This window comes from Corella eumyota, chromosome 6 (genome assembly GCF_963082875.1).
Source record: "Corella eumyota chromosome 6, kaCorEumy4.1, whole genome shotgun sequence".
NCBI lineage: Eukaryota > Metazoa > Chordata > Ascidiacea > Phlebobranchia > Corellidae > Corella > Corella eumyota.
In genome coordinates this window covers 9,603,964-9,624,493 of record NC_137495.1, presented here as the reverse complement: position 1 = coordinate 9,624,493, position 20,530 = coordinate 9,603,964, and the positions used below count along the sequence as shown (strand labels likewise).

Below are 20,530 nucleotides of genomic sequence, written 5' to 3'. Positions count from 1 at the left end.
TGAATTTTCGGGTAATTACATTTTGCATTATTATTAAGTTGTTTTGTGTTTATGTTTTGTACTAAATGTCTCTTTTACCTTTATCAGGAACTTATTGGGTAGTTTCATCATCTGTGCCGTATATTTTCATGAGCCAATATCTGCCATTTCTTAGGTATTTATGCTTTTTATTGTTAATGTGCCTAATAGGGCTTTGCTATTACAGCTTTTTTCTTTACCTTACCTTTTCAATTGCTAATTACAGATTGCTTGAATTAACCACGATTACACAAGTTGACCTTTGTATCCATTGTATAAGTGGCTTGCTAAACGTGTCGGTAAGATGTGTTTTGACTTCGATATTCTCTGTATTATGTTTTTATTATGTGGTAACAATTAGTTATATTGTGATCGCTTATTTTTCTATAGCATTATTGACTATAGCTGATTTATTTTTTGTAGAAACTGTCAATGAACGAATGTGTTTGTGTGTGAACGAAATAAAATTGTTCATTCATGTGTGCGATTAAAAGCGGGGTCAACTTTAATAAAGCAAGAATAGTTCAATCAGTACAAATAGTCTTATGCTAAATACCCTCAGTGCATGGCCACTTAGCACTAGAAGAGAGGGCATTTAACAAATAGTTATGTACATTACACAAACACTTGAACAATAAGAGTAGGACAACAACATATACATGGGGTGATGTTGTGATTGTATAGAGAAGAGAACGAATGACTAGGGAGAGGGAGTGGTGGAGATTTAAGTATGTAGAGGTGGAAGAATATTCATTCGAAAGAAAAGTTAAATAGATTATTAACAAAAACTTTATAATCTGTTGTGTCTTAATTACAATGCTTAATGATATATCGTGTTATTTTATAGAAGATCTGACAAGATGAATAAGAAAATTAATAAGTTGTTCATAAATTTTTTCGTTGAAATGTATTATCAATTTTTACATAACTTGCACCATTATTTGCTCAACGTTTTTAGTTTTAAACTTAATAGACGCTTATAATAAAATAAATCTGTTATGCTACTTTGCTTTTTATTGTGTCAATTCAAGCTCTATTAAAATGAGAATTTGAAATATACAAAATACGTTTTAAATTATATAGGAAATAGACAATAATAAATAAATTTTGCGTACGCCGTGTAAAAGGGCCTTTATTTTAAACAATTAACTATTAAATGTAAAAATGGCGTGTTTACAGCGAATAAATTTAAAAAGTTTCTTGGGGGGAGCATGCCCATTTTTTTGTTTTTTGTTTGGACAGACTTAGCATTTTTAAAGTTTTGATTAAGAAAACATTATTTATCAAATTTGACATTGAGGGTTCGTGGCGCAATGGATAACGCGTCTGCCTACGGAGCAGAAGATTCCAGGTTCGAGTCCTGGAGCGCTCGTTTTCTATTTAGCAAAATTTTTCCAACTTTAGGTACGTGAAATACTTATTTATGCTTAAGACATATTTATTTGTTCACTTTTCATCACAAGAGAGTTACGGTTGCTAATGGAATCACGCGATGCAATTGATAAAGTCGGTTTCATGTTACAATGGCATTGTGACGTTATATAAAAGGGCAAAAAAGTTGTACCTTTTTGCATAGGAAAGGGTGACTCTTGCTTATAATTTTAAAATTAATAAAACAATTAAAAAAAAACAATTGGATTAGGTTAAAGTTGTGACTGGGCTTCGTAAATAATAAAAAAGTGGCAATAAAGAGTAGGAAATGTATGTAATAAAAAAATTACATATACTTTTTTATACACTATTTAAAGCGTTTTTATTGCGTACTGTACAAAATCCTATGCTAGATGTTTTCACCTGCTTCATGACGTCATTTTGCATTGTGACGTTTAAAACCAACTTCATCAATTGTAAAACTCACTCGTTGGGTTAATAAGTATGCTTTGTTCTTTAAAAACCCGATCGATAACGATAAAATTGCATCGCAACGAAACAAAGGCATGTGTATTATAAGCAGTGGCGGCTCGTGGGCAAAATGATAGGGGGGCTAATTTTAGAAAGTCACAGCACGACTAGGGGGGTCCGGGGACATGCCCCCCCAGAAAATTTTTTTAAAATTGATGCCGTAAATCGGCTATTTTAGATACAAAACGATCTTTTTTTATATTACTTAAGATAAAATTTTTATTTTATCTGATAATGGGAACAATTTTAAGGTGTGTCTTTAAAGCTATTAGTAACTGAGGTGTAAGGGCATACAACATTTTTAATAACCTTTTTTAAATAAACACAATTGTATTTTATTTAATTAACTACTAATGTAGCCTATATCTTGCATAAAATAAAAATGTTTTTTTTTTGTTATTTTTTATTTTTTTCGGCGTCTTCCTTCTAAAAAAAAAAAAAATTTCAAATTCAATAAAAAGCAGTATAGTACATAATACATTTCTTTCATTAATGGTTAGCAAACTAGATTAAAATTTAGTTGACCATTTACTAATAACCATTTTTTAGACATAAAAAGCAGTAAAAATACTTGAAGTTAATTAAAACATAAAATCAGCAACATATTTATTTGAAACATTAATGTAATTAGATAGTTTGTGCGAAAAATAATGATATAATTTAAAAAAATTAAAATTACATATCAACAAAAAATCAATATATATAAAACGAACTAATGAAAAAAATTAAAACTTTGATCACCTTTTTCTTTAACACTTCAGCATTTCTTAAAAGCAACATTACAAATAATTAGTTATATATAATAAGTAAACGAAACAAACTATGAAGGGATATTGAACTATTTACCTCTCCTGCTCCCTTCTTTCCTCCCTCTCTACTCTCCTCCTCTTTGACTCTACTTTTCTTTTTTAATAAATATTTTTATCAAATTATTTTTAATAAGCTGGTGAAAAATCTTTTAGCTTCGTTAAAGTTAAACTTCTAGATTTTATAATATAAAACCTAAATTCTCATTTAATGATATAATACTAAACTATAAATTCTAAAAAAATAACGCTAAACTTTCAACCCAATAAAAAAACTAAACGTCCTAATTGTAAACTTGTTAATTAAGGCCTAAGTTACCTCTCCTCCTCACTTTCTTCTTCTTTTTTCCTTTTTGTTTTCTTCTCTAAAATTTTTTTTATTTAATTGTTAAATTACTGAAATATTTAAATATAATATTTGCAGTTACCCTAATTGTTTCATCTTCTCTCCTCTTTCCTTCCACCCACCCGACCTTCTTCCTCTTTTCCCCCAGTCCTTATCCTCCCATTCCCCCTCCTCTCCTCGCCAAACCCATTTTCCTCTTCCTCCACCTTGACCACTATAATTTTTGTAATTTGATTTAAAAAAATGAGTAAAGTAAATAAATGGATTACTATTCCTTTTTTTAATAAGATATTTTAACAAGCTATATAAAATATTAAAATTTGTTTCTTACCTCCATTCTCCTCCCTCATATTGGTTGAAAGTAAAATTCAGTTGAGGGCAGGCATAATCGATTATTTTCCAGGAAAACTCAACACATAAACAGTGGAGGGCAGGCATAATCGATTATTTTCCAGGAAAACTCAACACATCAACAGTGGAGGGTCGGCATAATCGATTATTTTCCAGGAAAACTCAACACATCAACAGTTGAGGGTCGGCATAATCCTTATCTAAGAAAACATCACCATTACAACACTCATCATCAAAAACACTTTATTTATAATTTAAAAAAGTTCTTCTAATTTTCAACTTGGAAAACAATTCTATGACATTTTTATTAAAATCAGGTGTGGCTGAAATGACATCTTTGTGAATGGATAAGACTGCTAAAGCATTTAACCTATCTTGGCTCATGGTGTTTCTTGAAAATGTTTTAATTCGTTTTAAAGTACTAAAACACCTCTCAGATTCTGCAGTTGCAAATGGAGTAGTTAAAACTATTCCTATAACCTTACTAACTTCAGAAAAAGTATTCAAAAGTGAACCTTTTATCAGAAATGAATTCAAACCCACAACTGATTTAATGTTTTCAAAGCTGTTGTTAGTGTACAACACTTTAAGTTCGTTGGCCAGCTTTAAACTATCTATCATGGGGTAACCCAGTACCAACTGTTTAACCAAGTTAACTGGAAATATGTTTTTAAACCTTTTAAAAAAACATGGATTAACTAATGAGAACGACTCAAATTGTTTTATGTTGCTAAATCGATATAATAATTTCATCAATTATTATATCACAGGCTTCTTTTGCATTTGCGCACAGCAATCTTGAAGAATTAGCAACCCTTTGGCGTTTTGACAACTCTGGACAAAATTCCATACTAGGTTCCACAAGTTTTCCAAGAATATCATTAATAGCCTTCTGAAATGAATCATTAGCAAAGGCAACAGTCACCCCAGTCGATTCTCTTGACTGCAGAATATTATACAATATATCTGTATGGTGAAAGACATCATTGAAAAACTTCAAAAAGTAAAAAAATGTGGGATCTTTTAAAAGTTGTGTCAATCCAATACATCCTTGTGTTGAAGTTATGTCCCAGTGTGTTTCATTAAGAATCTTTTCAAAAGTTGCTAAAAGATTCTCCTTATTATTTAAAACACTTTGGACAGCTCGAGATTGAAAATTCCATCTTGTTTCACATGGTCTTGGAAGTCGTTTTTCACAAACTGATCGTAACACATCTGAACGTTTCGGAGACGTAGAAAAAAAGGTAGAGAATCCAGACAAGTTGGCAAAAAACAATTTAATGTTTTTAATACTTAGACTTGCATGCTTTAGTATCAGGTTTAGTTGGTGAGCATAACAGTGCACAAATTTGGCATGGGGAAAACATTCCTGGATTTTTTTTTGAACGTCATTTTTTTTCCCACTCATAACAGATGCACCATCATATGTCTGGGCAATAAGCTTTTCTTTTATGTTTTAAAAGGGAGGTAATACCATCAGCAGTACGATCATTAGCTTCATAATATGACAGAAACCGTTCAACAGGATAGCCATCCACTACAAATCTAAGAAGTACTGCAAATTGTGATCGATTGGCAATATCAGTTGTCTCATCTGCTTGAACAGCAACAAAATCAGCATTACCTATGTCATTCTCTAATGTATTTCTATATACAGTAAACATGCAATCTAAAAGTTCATTTTGGATTGTCTTGGATGTGTATTTATTTACTGTGGCACTTTTCAAATGCTCTTTTAAAACGTTATCCGATTTTGCTATTTGCTGCAATAAATCCAAAAATATGCCTCGGTTAAAGGAACCTTCTGATTCATCATGTCCTCGCATACCTATTTCATGTACTCCACAAAATTTTAAACAGTCAACAATGAAGTCGAGAATGTGTCTATTCTTTTTAACAATTTCATTGTGCCTCTCAACAGATAAGCTGTGTCCTACACTGATCTGTGACTGAATATCTACTGTTCCTAGTAGGCTATATGAAAGTGCATTGGTAATGTGCATTTTTGAACTCTCATGTCGCTTTATTTTTTCTGAAATATGTTTTATATCTTTAAAACCTTCCTTCGACCAAGTAACTTGTTTTTCTTCACCTTTTCGAAACAAAAGGCAGTAAAAGCAAAATAAACTTTTTTTCCTCGCTTACAGTAAGCCATTCCTTTCTCGAAAACCACTGAACATTAAACTTTCGGTTTTGCTTAGGGCCTGTACTTTTTATTTCAATAGATTTTGGCTGATGAGGTCCAAGGCGCTTCAAGTCTAACTTTGGCTCAAAACTCGAAGGAAAACTTTTCAGAATACAATCAACCTGGTTCATGGTTTATGGTATCCACAAAAATAGTCGAAATATTACTAAGAAATCACAAACTTGTTCTTATCAGTCTTATACCAAATTACAACTAAGCAAAATACTTGCTATTTTCTGTTTAAATAATGCTTGCTAAAATGATAAAAAAATAAATAGCCAACAAACTATTTTAGTACACAGTTTGGTTTTTTCAAGTTTTCCACAATTAGATATTTTTTTATATATGGCAAAACTCTAATCTGCTAATCATGGCGTTCGCCGTTTGGGCTGACTGGCTGGATATGGCATGGGCAGGCAGAATAAACTCTGCACTTTACTTCGACTGCCAATCAATAAATAAATAACATTTGGCTAAAAACACTACCAAAATTCAATTAAAATTAACAAATTTATACATTTTTTTACTAAAAAAACGTATGCGGGATTAGCCTAAAATGACTGTTTCCGCAAGACATGTGCACGCCCTTTCTAAAACTTGTGCGACGACCTTTCTTACAAAAATCCAATTGATTATTTTTATTTGTTAACTTAAAAATATTATTTAGGGACTTATTACCTCCAGAGAAAATCATAAAATACCCAAATTATGTTTTAATTATTTTAGATTTTAATTACTAAGTAAATTGAACGTCAAATTTAAAAAAATCACAAAGCTAAAATTGTCAAATCATTTGGCAACTTTATGGTTGGCTTAGCCCCACTTTTTAATTCAAGTTCTCAACTTTTTTTTAAATTTCGGAATCTTGAAGGCGAAAACAGCGTTAAAATATTTTTTTATTTGACAGCCCGTGGGGCTAATTTTGGTTTAGCCCTCACATGTTTACGCTACGTTTTTCGAAAATTTTGGCGTATTTCGTGGCCAAAATAGGCGCTAATTTTTAATAATTTTAGCAAAAAACATTGCCGAAAAAACAAATATTATTCAAAATAAAATAAATTATAATTAAAAAAAAAACATGTTAAAAAGTGGGGGTTTTAGCCCCATTAGCTACATAGACGAGCCGTCACTGATAAAGATGCTATAGAGCTGTGGCGATCGAACCCAGGATCTTTGGAAGTGAAGCCTTTTGACCACCACGCCACGCTGCCGGTTTTTTATTTTTTAACGGTCTAACCTTTACTCTGGAAAACAGCTGCTTTGTATAGATTTATACAATAAAACTTATTTTAAAAGTTAAAACATAAAATATCTAGAAAGAAATATCGTATAGCTAAAAATTTACGAGAAAGAAATGCGCACATTGATCGAGCCGCGTGGTAAATCACGAAACCAGTCGACAAGGCCAAATCCTCTTAAATATTAATATTTTTAAAACATACTTTAATTTAAAACAATTTAATTTAAAGTATATTTTTTATAAACAAAATAAAATGTTTTCACTTTATTTAACAAAACAAAAAATAATAATAATTATTAAATAATAATTTTTTGGCAACTCTGGCTAGTATGGCAAATCGGTCTTGAACTTTCGACACAAAATTGTTGTGATGCCCACTCTAGTGTATATATTAGTATCTCTATGGTTACAATTGTGTTTACAAAAAAACTGTGTACCATATTTTTTCAAATAATTAAAACAAAATGGAATTAGTAACCAAAAAAAACGGGGAAAAAACTTTGATTGCGATGACAGGCAACTACTCATAAATATTTTAAACGAAGATACAAATAAGTTCATTAACATCGTAGAATGTAAAAAAATGATTTTGTAACTGTTACAAAAAAACAAAACCTGGGAAGAAATTACAAATCTATATAATGCTTCGAACACAAAACTTACAAGAAATTCGGCTCAAACTTAGCAATTGTCGAAAAACATTAAAAAAACAAAGAGGATGTAAAGTTCCAACGAAGGGAAATTTTTAAGACCGGAGGAGGGAAACCATCCCCTGCGCTTGAAACAATGTCAGATCAAGTCTCGAGTAAATATTTCGTATCAAAATGCGTTGATACTATTTGCTAAAAACTTGTTATTTTTAGCAATAATTCCATCTCAAATGGTTCCGTTGGGAAATTTGTTCGACGACGATGCGTCGGCGTTTTTGTCCAAAACTTTCCCTGTTTTGGATGACGTTTTTTTTGCTCAAGGTGATTTTTTCTCATAATTATATCTATTTTTTGGAATGTTTTTTTAATGTTAAAAAATTGCAATAGGTACAACAAAAAATGTTTCAAATTCAAGACCGGCCAAATCGGAAGCAGAATTACGCCTTTCTCTGCTTCAAAAGGAAAATGAATTCCAGGAAGAAAAAGATAAATTTAGAAAAAAAAAAAAATATGGAAGGAAGTTAAACACCAAATGAAAAACAACGCCTTAAAAACGAAATTGTTAAATAAGTAAATATTATTTTATTTTTGTTTTTCACCTTTTAATTATTATTTTATGTTTTTTCTAAATGTATTTTACCACAAATTTAAACCTGTTTTTATTTTTATTTAAAGATGAAAACAATACATAAATAAAGTACTACTACAATTTATAAATATTTACTATAAAAAACGATAATATATATATACTATATTACAACAAATTATTAGTATAACATACACTCCGCTCTACACCTACGACGACCGTTAGAGGTCTCTCGACATACACATATATAATACAATAATAAGAAATGCTTTGAAAAAGGGGGAATAAATTTAGAGAAAGGGCTACGTCATATATTTAAAACAAACTATGTTAATTTGGGCCGCCAGGTCAAGAACGTGTTTGCGTGCAACAGGAAACCGATGCAGGTAGTTAACGACCTCTTGGTATGTCCGGCTAACACGACTTGAAGTTCTGGGCAGCAAAATAAGCCTTTCGGGCTATAATTCAAAGTTTATGACGTGGTGTGCCTCTTTTGATATAACACGTGATTTGATGCTAGGATAATATCCGAATTATCCTACACATGAGAAGGTCTTGGTTCTAAATGTGCCGAGGTCGTTAAATTAGACTGGCTAGAAAGGTTAGCCTGAGTGGAAATACTCGTATAGTTATCGGGGCTGTTAGGAAATCAGGGACTATGTTTAGTACTGGCAACAACATTATGGGTTTCTAAATAGTCTCAAAGTTATTATTTTCAGTGGAAAACTGAAAAACAGCTTCAGGGTTTGCCTTATTCTTACTACCACTAAGCTTGCTGAAAATCTTGTCCATAATGTTACAAAAAATGTTTCTCTAACACGCAATTATTCCAAAAAAATAGAAACAACAAGAAAAACTAATACCAAATATGCAATTAACCAATTAATTCAAATTAGAAAACTTACAAAGAAACTATTGTTACAAAATAAAAAAATATATCGTTTGCTAAAACAAATTTTAACAAAGACTTTACAATGACCAAAACAAATCAACAGTTCAAAAGCCGATTAAAATTAAAGGATTATAAAAAAACGTACAATAACAAAGAGATATCCTGGCTAGCTAAATGACTGACTTTCAACTGTGCTAGTCGCAAATAAATACCAAAAATGTATTAAAAATAAAATCGGTTTACCAGTTCGTAAGATCAAGTTGCGTGTTTAAAGTTCAACAGAGCCCACAAACCGTATATTTAATTGTAAAATCACTGGACGGGTGTCTACCAATTTTGTAGGACTTGTGGTGAGTTATTCAATTGTAACAGTGTACTATTATCAAACTTATATCTTTCATGATTATAGAATGATTATTAATTGGTTTGGTTTTGTTTAAGACCCCTAATCGGAAGTTTAATTTATATGTTAAGTTTAAGCATTAAATTAAGAGTTCATATTGACTTAACAATCTATTATTCTTTTAAGGTTTTTTAAGACTACTAACTTAATTGTCTAACTGTTGTAAGATCTCGTGGTGACGGATTATATTAACGAACGTGAAAATAGCGAAATAAAACTACATAATACATCTAACTTAATACATTTACAATAAAAGTTACATTACACTACAAAAGGGCGTTAAATTTGTTACTAAATACAATATTAATAAAACTAACATTATGCAATTAACTGTGCCATATTATGTCAGGGCTGCTAGTCGACGCCCGGGTAGAGACCGGTATATTAATTAGTCTAGATCAGCAATTACTGCATCTCAAGTTTCTCAGATACCAATTTTTCCCCTTTGTCGCCGCAGCCTTCTGACAATATTTTATTCTATACCTTTCTATATTCTTTTAGAATATGACTGGGTTCATATACCCGAAATGGTGTTGTACATGACGGGTGGTGATTGACGCACGAGTTTTTAACGAGTCGAGGGCTGCTTTGGGTTGAATCATTTTCTTGGTTTGTTCCTTATAGCACCATAAAAGCGCTAATTAAAAATGTTGTTCTGTTCATAATTTTAAATGGGTTTATGGACAGTTTTGTTGAATATTGATTACGATCTGTTCATGTCTTAGTAAATATTCTGTTTTTGGCGTTTGGGCAGGTGATTTAATGAAGAGATTTGTATTGTTAATTATCGCCGCTGCCCGTGCCAGCGGCATTTGAGTTTATTATTTCTCCAACAAATCACCACGTATTTCATCACAAATAATTCTCTTGATTATGCAACCCGTTAAAAAGAAATTCCTAGAACTCGTAACGCAGCGCAAAGTTACCTGTCGTGTGAACGGGCGTAAAGTTAAAAATTTTCCCCTACTCAGTGTTGAAAACAATTAAAAAAATTACTAATAAATATTAAGTTAGCAAGATTTTCATCTTAGTTTTTTAACTAAATTTTATTTAAAGTTTTAAAAAAAAATTATTTAAAGTTTTAATAAAAACATAAATATTATATATCACAAATCTCTCTCACCTTCTCCACATACTTAAATCTCCACCACCCCCTCTCCTTCCTAGTCATTCTTTCTCTTTTCTTCACAATCAAAACATCAATCCATGTATATATTGTTGTCCTACTCTTATTGCTTAAGTGTTTGTGTAATGTACATAACTATTCATAAATAGCCTATGCTTGCATTAAAAATAGGCTATTTAACTAATGGGCTATTCAAAAAGTATTTATTGTTACATAGCTTACTTTAATTTTGAAAGCAACTTTTCCACCCATTGCACATGTTTATCATGTAGGATTATTGGCCTTGTCATATAACAAAAACTGTTAAACACAATAACCATTTACGATAATATTAATCGATTTATCTGCTTGAGCTGCAATAAAATCAACCTTACTTTTGTTAGTGTATTCCACCAACACAGTTTTAATATTAAACAGACAGACAAAAATATGTATTTACTGACTGTTGCACTTACCAAATGGTCCTGTAAAAAGATGTCTAACTAAGCTATTAGCTGAAATTAACCAAATTATTCCTCAATTACAAAAGTTTGCCCTTGAGTCTACTTGTCAGGCAGTAAATCTTTTTTGATTTTCTTTAAAAACTTGCCTAAATCAAATTTAAAACCATTAATTAACATACAATTTTTTAAAAAGAATGCAAAAATTTATTTAAACTTGTTGTTTTAGCTTTAGCAAGGTTTAACGCTTAAGAGCAACCTTTTCATCATAAATATAATGTGAAAGTATGAGTAACTGATGTTACTCTTTGTTTAGGTCGCGCATTCGACCTTTCCACATCGAGAATAATGATATATAAATAAATCTTGTTTAATGCTGTGTTTTAGATACATTATACGATACTTTTTTGTCTCTACAAATCCAAATTATTTATTTTTAATACAAAGCAACTTCATATTTTGTAAACATACTAAAAAATTGTTTTAAAAGAACTTATTACTAACAAATAATTTTTTTTCTTAGAATCAAGTATGAGCCTTTCTAAAATTATTCTAAACAAGCAACAACCAGATCAAACTTTAATCTATATAACACAAGTTAAATCATTTTTTTTTCTTTAGGCTACACTAAAGTTGTCAAATCATGTAATGACTTTTTGTAATAAAACTAATCTTTTTTTAATGTTTGCAGTGATGGCATAACAAATGTTTCATGGCTTGCAAATTGTTTTTTTCCTGTCCAAGAAAAATGTACCCAACGAGAGCAACATTTGCATTTTTAAGTTCAATGTTGCTATTGCAATGAGCACAGAAACACGTAAGTCTTTTTTTTATTATTAAAGCCTGTAGTATTTAAACGTACATATAAATTTATTTTAGATTTAAACTTCGCTAAATACTTTAAATTAAACCTTGCTTAATATCTTTAGGACTTCCTGCCAACTATTTGTCTCTTTAAGGTTTATTATCCGTTGAACATACTTGTTAACTGCAATAACATGTTTCCAATATATTTTCTATAAAAATCTGTAGAAACTTTGCATATATACTGTAGAGTTTATAGTTATTTATTTGTTTGAACGGGTTTACTTGAAAATGTTATTGACTCCTTGTTAACTAGATGGCTAGCTAATTTATTGACAACTTGGTTGTATGATAACAGTTTACACTTTTTTATTAATGAAACGGCGGTAAACTTAGCGATACATAATAACAAATGCGAATAATCGCAACGTTAACTATACTTTTAACACATAATTTTATATCCTCTGAAAATCGAGTAAAATAAGTCCAATATATATATAGGCGATTACATCACTCAAATAAGGGAAACAAATGACGTGTCACGCGATACGAAATAATAAATGATTGACAGCACATTCCGGAGTTTGTCCATAAACCATTATTCGTGTTCTCGTGAAGCTTAATTATTCCTGGTGCGTCAGCGTTAATTCCTGATACAGCTGTATATCTTCGGGTTAGTTAGGTTCTAACTAATATCGTCATTTCCGCACCAGGCGTTGCAGAACTGCCCATAGTTTGCTTGTAGTCTCTGTATTACCACGTTTGGTATTTTGTTAGCAGTAGTTAGCTTCACGATGTCCATACACATAACACAAAATATCCTTTATATGCCGTCTCTCATATCACCCCGTATCACGTAAAGGGATTGGTTGCACAAGCAATCAATTCCACAATACCATTATATAAATATATATATTGTCTTACCAACTTGCTATTTTCCTTCAAGTTTTTATCAAACTTTTCATGAAAAAAATAAAGTGAAGATATATGAGTCGGTATCAATCTCCAGTTTGTGTTGAGCTATCAAGTTAAAGCATATGGTAGTATTTCATGCTAACTAGACTTACTAATAAAAAGTGGTTAAAATGTTATTTAGATATTTCTTACTTACTCACCTTTTGCGTTATTGCTAACACTACAGCAACCATAATCTAAATTATAATTTTGTTCAGAGAACAGTTAGTGTTAATTGAACTTATTTTGAACTGTAAAGTTGTTACTTTTAGGCCTTATGTAATACCTTATTGTCAAACCAATTGTTGGCTGATAACAGCAAAAGCTCCTTTTTGGTTAGGTAAAGGTTCTATGCAAAAGCTTCAACCTGCTACAATGTTGAGAGGACCAAAGATTTTCTATTTCTAAAAAAAGGTAGGAACTTTTATTCCCATTAATAAATAAAATATACCCATTTAGTACAGTCTGATATGCAACCAGTGTAATACTTACGTATTTTGCTTTAATTTGTTTATTTTTTGGGTAGCTATCCCTCTCTTCAGGTTCTAAAAAAATATTTATTTAAGTAATATTTTATAATTGTAACTATTAATTTTAAAGCTCTGCTTTTCCAAAAATACAATGGATAATAATTAATTAATTTTAGTTTTTTAACCCGTTTCTAATTCAAGCCTAATTTTTGCATTTTTTGTATTATCACATTTTGCCTACTTTATTTCTTTTACCAGAATCCCAACACTCAAGCAATCATTGGAATGTTTCATATAGTTCTTTAGATATAATAAATTTTAAAAATTGTTTATTCCTTTTGAGGTGACACCAATATCTAATTTTTCTAGAAATAACCATTTATTTTCTAAAAATTTTAAAGCAATAAAAATCATAACAATTATTGTAGGAATAAATGTACCTTGTAATTTAATTTTGTCCATTTTAGGAACTGAAATGTGACCTAAACGTATGCAGTGGCTATAGTGCAGCAGTGACTCAATGACTTGTACAGACGCGGTACACAGTTGTCCTATTTTTCGAGTACCCTGCGATTTTAAATGGCGCTTACCCTCAACAAAAGTAATTTTGAAAGAACCACGCCTATTGCATTTATATTTAAAACTAAATAACCCATTGAATGCCTTTGTTGCGTCTTTTGTACAAAATACAAAGCATTTTTTTTCTACATCAACTTTCCAATTTAGAAAATCTGTGAATTTTTTTACAATTATAAGATTGTAAAATTTTTTAAAGGAATTGTTGTTTTTTCAATATTATTAATTTAAGTTTAGAATCTTCTTGTGTAATAAATGTTGGATTTAATTCTTCTCCTTCAATTTTAAGGTGATTACGTAAACCATCGGTAAACATAAAACCCTTGTTACAATTATTTTCTTTGCAGAACACATTAAATTGTTTCACCTAGATATGTAAATATTCAAAAAGCTTGTGTATTGGTTTATATTATTATTTTTTAGTATATTTTACTTTCTTTTTTAGGTTTTAATTTGTATATGGACTTTTCTAAATTTACCTTGCAAATAATAGTAAAAAGTCGATTTCTTGCTGGTTTTAAAGGCACTTTTTACAGAGATATTCCACCACGTTTTAATTTTAATTGCAAGTGGTGGGTGTTTTTTTAACTAAGTTTAGTTTTATTTACAAAATAATTTAGTTTTCCCGCTATTTTTTGCGACATTTTATGTTGCATTAAAAGTGGCTTTACTTAATATTTGGTCTGAAGAAATTTAATTCATTTCTTACCCGTATGCATGTAGTATAAAATTGTATATATATATGTGGTTTATCAAAAAACAGTCTTGAAAATGTATTTATTATGTTTTGTTTAGCTTTGACCATGTTTTATGTTAATTAAAATAAAAAAATTAATGAATTAATATACGAGCTTAACGAATTTGGAATGACAACTGTTACGTCAAAATAGCAGTTCGTTTTGAAAATCATAATCATTGGCGCATGTCTAAGAGAGAGCAATAAGAAAAAGGTTTGAAGTTGGGACCCGGCCTTTCTAACCGTTCGTAATTTATCGTTACAATTATTTTGATTGTTTAGACTCCGTTTACCGACTCCATTTTTATTATGATTATATGGTTTAGTATTTTGTTTTAAGTTTTATTTATAGACGACACAACGGTAACAGTAATACGGAAAAACATTTACACGGTTTGATTATAAAAGTTACGTTACAAGATCAGCCAGACTAACGTTACGGTTCTGACAGTAAAATAGCACGGTTCGTAGTTCCAGCTATTGCAAGATGCGACGATGACCAACTATCGGTAGGAAAAGTTCAAATTGTTTCAGTATTAATAGCAAAACAAAGAGGCGATAAAAGTTTGTTTGTTGTTAAGCCGTTGGCCTTCTACGTACAGGTTACGTGACTAATTCTCGTTAGGGGCGATTTTATAATGCGTTGTTTGGACGCCTGTTGTAACAAGAATAATTGTTGTACGTGTCCGGTCAATGACTGTAAACTAGCTTGACTTTTGTGTTTTTTTTTAATTTAAGTTCATTTATATAATAATACAATTTTTTAATAACCTAAAGCTTTTATTTAACTTATGATCAATGCTTAAAGGCGAACATCTTACATCAAGGATATATCGAAATTTAATCAAATAATTTGACGTAATTTATGCTGAGTAATAACATGTGACTAAGCAATATTTTTGCAAAAATGTTAAGTTAGTTTTTTTTTTGTTTAATTGCAATAAAGAGTTTGTTAAATGTTAGAAAAGCTAAGACAATTAAAATTCATCGTTATGAGATCTCAAGATATTGAAGTTATTTTGCGCCAGGTCTTACAGGTAGAAATAATGGATAATACTAAAGTACGGGATGCGGGAACCCAACATACTAAACCGCGTGGTGCGAAAAGTTAACAAAAATTTGCAGAGTGCGGGACGAGACAGAATTTAATGCGGGACGGGCGAAATTTATTGCAGAACTTGCTTTAAAGGCCGAGGAATGATGCGGGATCAAGTTAAAAGTTGAGAAATCATGCGGGGGATTTTGAAGACCAAGGGATATTGCGGGGTCAAGGTTGAAGGCCGAAGGACGATGCGGGGTTAAGTTTAAAGACCAAGTGACGCTGCTGGGTCGAGTTTAAAAGCCAAGCGATGTTGCGGGGTTGAGTTTAAAAGCTGAGGGATGATGCGGGATCAAGTTTGAAGGCCGAAGCGGGGTTGGGTTTAAAGGCCAAGAGATGTTGCGGGGTCGAGTTTAAAGGCCAAGGGATGTTGCGGGATTGAGTTTAAAGGCCGAGGGATGTTGCGGGGCTGGGAATCAAACGACAATATTTTTTTATTATCCAAATCAAAATAAATAAAAAGCCAATGATTTCCTGGATTTACAATCATAAAAAGTTGGTCTTCATTAATGGGCCTATTAAAACAAATGAAATCAGAAATTGCATCTGTTGCGTTAACACACCCGCTTTGAAATAAAATTGATTTCAAAAGAAGATGTCTATGTTCAGAAAAAGCCAAGAATTGAGTTATGCTATCCTCTATTGCTCTGTCATTTAACCAGCCGGATTCCATTATTCCCTTATAATCAACGGTCGATACCGACATTTCTTTTCATCGTTTTGCCATGGGTTAATTATTTTTTGTTTTTTTCTATAGTTTTTTGGCGTTGTTGCCTTCGAAATTGATGATTTTTTACCTTTTATTGATAAAACATAAAAGGGACAATCAAATGTTGAGTCGAACATTTCGCGTGGAGTCGTAAACTTCAACAATTTCTTTACGATTAATTCTCATACATATAAATTTTTGTTTTAAATAATATTCTTCAAATCCAGCTAGTGCCCGTTAAAAATCATATAAATAGACATCTTGAACTTGTTTAAATGTTATGACATTAAGGGGCATTTCTTTATGATTAACGCCCGCTTTTAACACGTGATGCTCTCACTTATGTTGTTTGTAACAAACAGCTGGGCTATTTTTGAATGCTGCATACTTAATGGATATAAAATCACATCCGTGGTGTAAAAGGTCTGTTTTTAAATTGTTATCAAAATAAATTTTAAATTCATTCGTCCACGTGCTTGATAACACCACATATTTTGTATTAAATTCTTCTATAGACTTCGCTGAAATTGGATTAATAATATCATTTTTTTAAAACCACTTTATCATCCAATGTTCCTCCGTGTTTTTTAATTTAAAAATCTACATCACAAATAACATGATTCACGATTGGGTCATTTTCTAAATTCACATTTCTACAAACCAAAACCGACATATAAAAGTTCCCCATTAAAAAAGTAGTGTCATAAGATATTAATTGTTTAAATAATATATCGTCGTTAGAAATGGTCAACAATCTTCTGGTGGTTTTTAAAATTTCAACGTCCGCGAGATTAACAACCAAATAGGATATGCATTAAATAAACGAACAAAATCTTTGGTATATATTGCATATTCCTTAGCGCTAAAGAATTCGTCATTGGTCAGTCTGCCTTTTTTTAATGCAAATATTTTCGGTTTTGTACTTTCTAGGTCGTTCTACTGGCATTCTGTTATGGTCACCTGTACCTTTTTCCGCATTAAGGGCTGTATAGACACTTTTTGGTTGTTTTAATTTTATATGTTTATCGATGTTATCCATGGTCGATTTCATAGTAGAAACATAATGAATTAAATCTAAGGTGGGTTCTTTACATTCGTTCGTTTCTGCATCAATGGTTGAGTAAACGTATCGTTTAAACCCATTCAACGTTTGTCTTCCGATTCCCATACGGTCTTTAATATGAAAATAACGTAAATACAAGCCTGATGCTTTGTTGTTACCCTTGTAAATAAACCGATATTGGTCGTATTTAAAGTCATCCTCTACTCTAACGGCAGATTTTCCTTTTTGTAGTGTTAAAAATCTGCTGCATAAGTTTTACAACCATTTTTGATTTATTTAAATTATTTAAAGCCAAAATAAATAACTTTATGCGAACTCTTTTTGTTAACCATTCTAAAATAAACCAAGTTGTTTTGTTAATAACAGTTAAATAATTAACTTGCCTTTATGACATTACTTTCAATGCTTTCACAAGCCAAATGATAAAATTATTTTACACAAGCTGTGATGAGCGGGAGTGACCGCAGCAGTCTGCATTGTGGTTCATATAAATTAAATGTGATTATAGTCTTAATCGTTGTTAAAAGCAATAAAAATGATGTAATCGTCTGTATTATGCGTTAAATTGTGTATCCTGTAGGTAGAGTTATTTTGAGTAATAGTTTATAGGGATATATTCCGACTAGAATAATATCTATGGTGAAATCCGACTGTTCTGTATTGTTTAACCTTTTAAGTTAATAAAGGTTTGACTCCGTTTGCTGTTATTGCTTAAGTTTAATAATAAGCAACACACCAGAATAACCTTGAACGTTGTATATTTCACAGGCAAGTAATACTTCTCATTAATTCTGGTAATACGTTGGCGAGTCAATATGCAAAAACACAATAGAATAGAGACTAATTATGAATTGTTACAGAATAAAATATTATTTCTTCAAACTATAAGTTATCATAACATACACTTTTTCGCTCTACACCACAACCGTTTGTGCGGCCACCACCGCTATATCTCTCCGCCACCACTTTCCCTCTTCACACTATGGCGCTCAAACAGACACATAGTATATACGCTATATACAAATGAAAATACTGTGAAAAAAAGGTAAATAGCCTAAAAAAGGAGAAAGGTTACGTCATAGAATTAAAGTAAGTTATTCAAATTATCCTACATTTTCCCTTCTCAAAGTATTTGTTCATGCTGCTATTGCAAAACATACAGGTTACGGGGCAAATTCTTGTTAAGGGCGATTTTAGAGTGCGTTGTTTGGTGAGATGCCTTTGAAAAAAGTTTCATTTCTGGCATATAAAATTTAGGCAGAATTAATACCTTCCTCGAAAAAAACAAATGAAAATTGAAAAGTGAACTGATTGACATGTTGCGATCTTTTTTACTCTTGAGCTGTGTCGTGGGTTTGCATGCGACGAGTGACATTTAAAAGGGACAATAAATTAGCCTCTGTGGGCGTAGGTAAGCCAACTTGGGCGTAAAAGTAGACGAGCCATTTGTGGGCTTTGTAGACATAAACGTGTTGAATGTCGGCTTACAGGCAAGAAATAAGTTGCAGTCAGAAAATCGTAGCTCGTTTGAAAGTGTATAGAAATGCATATGCCACTTGTTCACTACTCCTGTTTGCTTAGGTTTACAATTTTAAAATTCTGGTACTCTGTAAGCAAACATTTGTTCTCGAAAAATAGTTTTTTTGAAAGTCTTGTGGGTCACCAAATCGGAAAATTACGTATTCTTAATTAAACAGTCTCCTACTAACTTATGTTTAACTTTTAATAACTTAAACTGTCTGACTGCCAGTTGTTTGGCTGTTTAAATGAAAATGAAAAATCGTCAAATTTGGCTTAAAGCTATACCTTACAGTTAAAATTTGAACACCATTTGGCAAATTTATGACAATTCTTAATTAATTTAATAATAAACACGTTAAACACATGTTGCATTCAGATATCTTCTGAAACGCTTAATTCAATTGTGATGTTGTAATCTAATAAAGTTACGACAAAGCCCGCTATATTTTTTAAAACAAAGTTTTAAATTAAGCTTATGAACTAACTACCTCTGGTGGCTCGTCTAAGGGGCGAATTATGTTAAAACCACCAACTTTTTAACTTGTTTTTTAGGACTAAATAAACAAAATACGTTTCATGCAAGATAAAAACTGCAGTTAATAGTAAATAAATAAGTTTAAAAACTAAAATTTAAAATGTTTTATTACTTAGTTTTTAACCTTTTTTCAACACTGGGGTGGTAAAATTTTACTAATTATAAACTACTTTATGGTTAAAGGAACGAGTTTACAGTCAACTAATCAAAAATTTTGCCAGATTTATTTCGCGTTGCTGCCATTTTTTGAAATTCTTCTTCTTTTGTAGTTAATTAGCCATTGAGCCATCTTTGTTATCTACGCCAACATAAACCCAGAGCACCACTGTTCAAAAAAAGGTTTTGTTTATAAATTCTGGTATTTTTTTTGTAAAGTTATTCTATATATCTTAACCACTTTGGCATAGCAATTAATATGCCATTTCAGCAAAATAACATTCGTTTATAATAGCTGATTTAAAACAAGTAGAAAAAGGCAATTTTTAAATTTAAGAAAATTAGTCAAAAGTTACTGCTATCTTGTATGATTGAGTTTATGAGGTTTTTTTTTTTTTTTAAAGTAGAGGCCCAAAAGTTATGTTTGCGTATGTGTTAATTAAATTTTTATTTAACTATTTGCACAAACTACTTTATTGTTGCAACTAAACTTTCATATTTAATTTGTTATTTTTTCTTATATCTAATATAATAAACTGTTTATGTGTTGCTAATTGCTGGTAAGGTGGTATTGGGTTCGAATCCCATTAAAGGTGTTTTTATTGTTTTTGGTTAAAGTTAATTTTTTTTTCAAAATTTTAAAGTTAATTTTATTACAATTTAAAGCAGTTAGTTATCTCATACCGAACAATTTGGTAGTTTTCATTAAACTAAATAGGTATTTATAACATGGTGGTGTCAGCCAAATATGACGCACAACCTTATAGTTCAATATCATGTAAAAACATTAAACAAATTTATATTGTAAGCAAATATGCTATTAAGGTTGTTGTACTTAGGGAATCAATAATATTATGAATAAACGAATTTCGTTGATAACATCAAGGACAAATAAGTATATTATGAAGTTTTTTATATAACTTGATGATTTTATAAGGTCAGTGTTAGTTGTAATTGCAAAA

General features: G+C 30.9%; 1 protein-coding gene across 1 annotated transcript; it reads right to left on the bottom strand.

Moving 5' to 3' along the window:
- Nucleotides 1–4,844: 4,844 nt before the first annotated feature.
- Nucleotides 4,845–5,426, bottom strand: LOC145755790 (zinc finger MYM-type protein 1-like). The gene has a single exon (XM_082572036.1). It carries the CDS (start codon nucleotides 5,424–5,426, stop codon nucleotides 4,845–4,847), a length of 582 nt encoding a protein of 193 aa, XP_082428162.1.
- Between the last annotated feature and the right edge of the window lie 15,104 nt (nucleotides 5,427–20,530).

What these genes read in the sequence shown, in the direction of transcription:
- LOC145755790 (XM_082572036.1), bottom strand. Translation starts at nt 5,426, where the DNA reads ATGCACATTACCAATGCACTTTCATATAGCCTACTAGGAACAGTAGAT.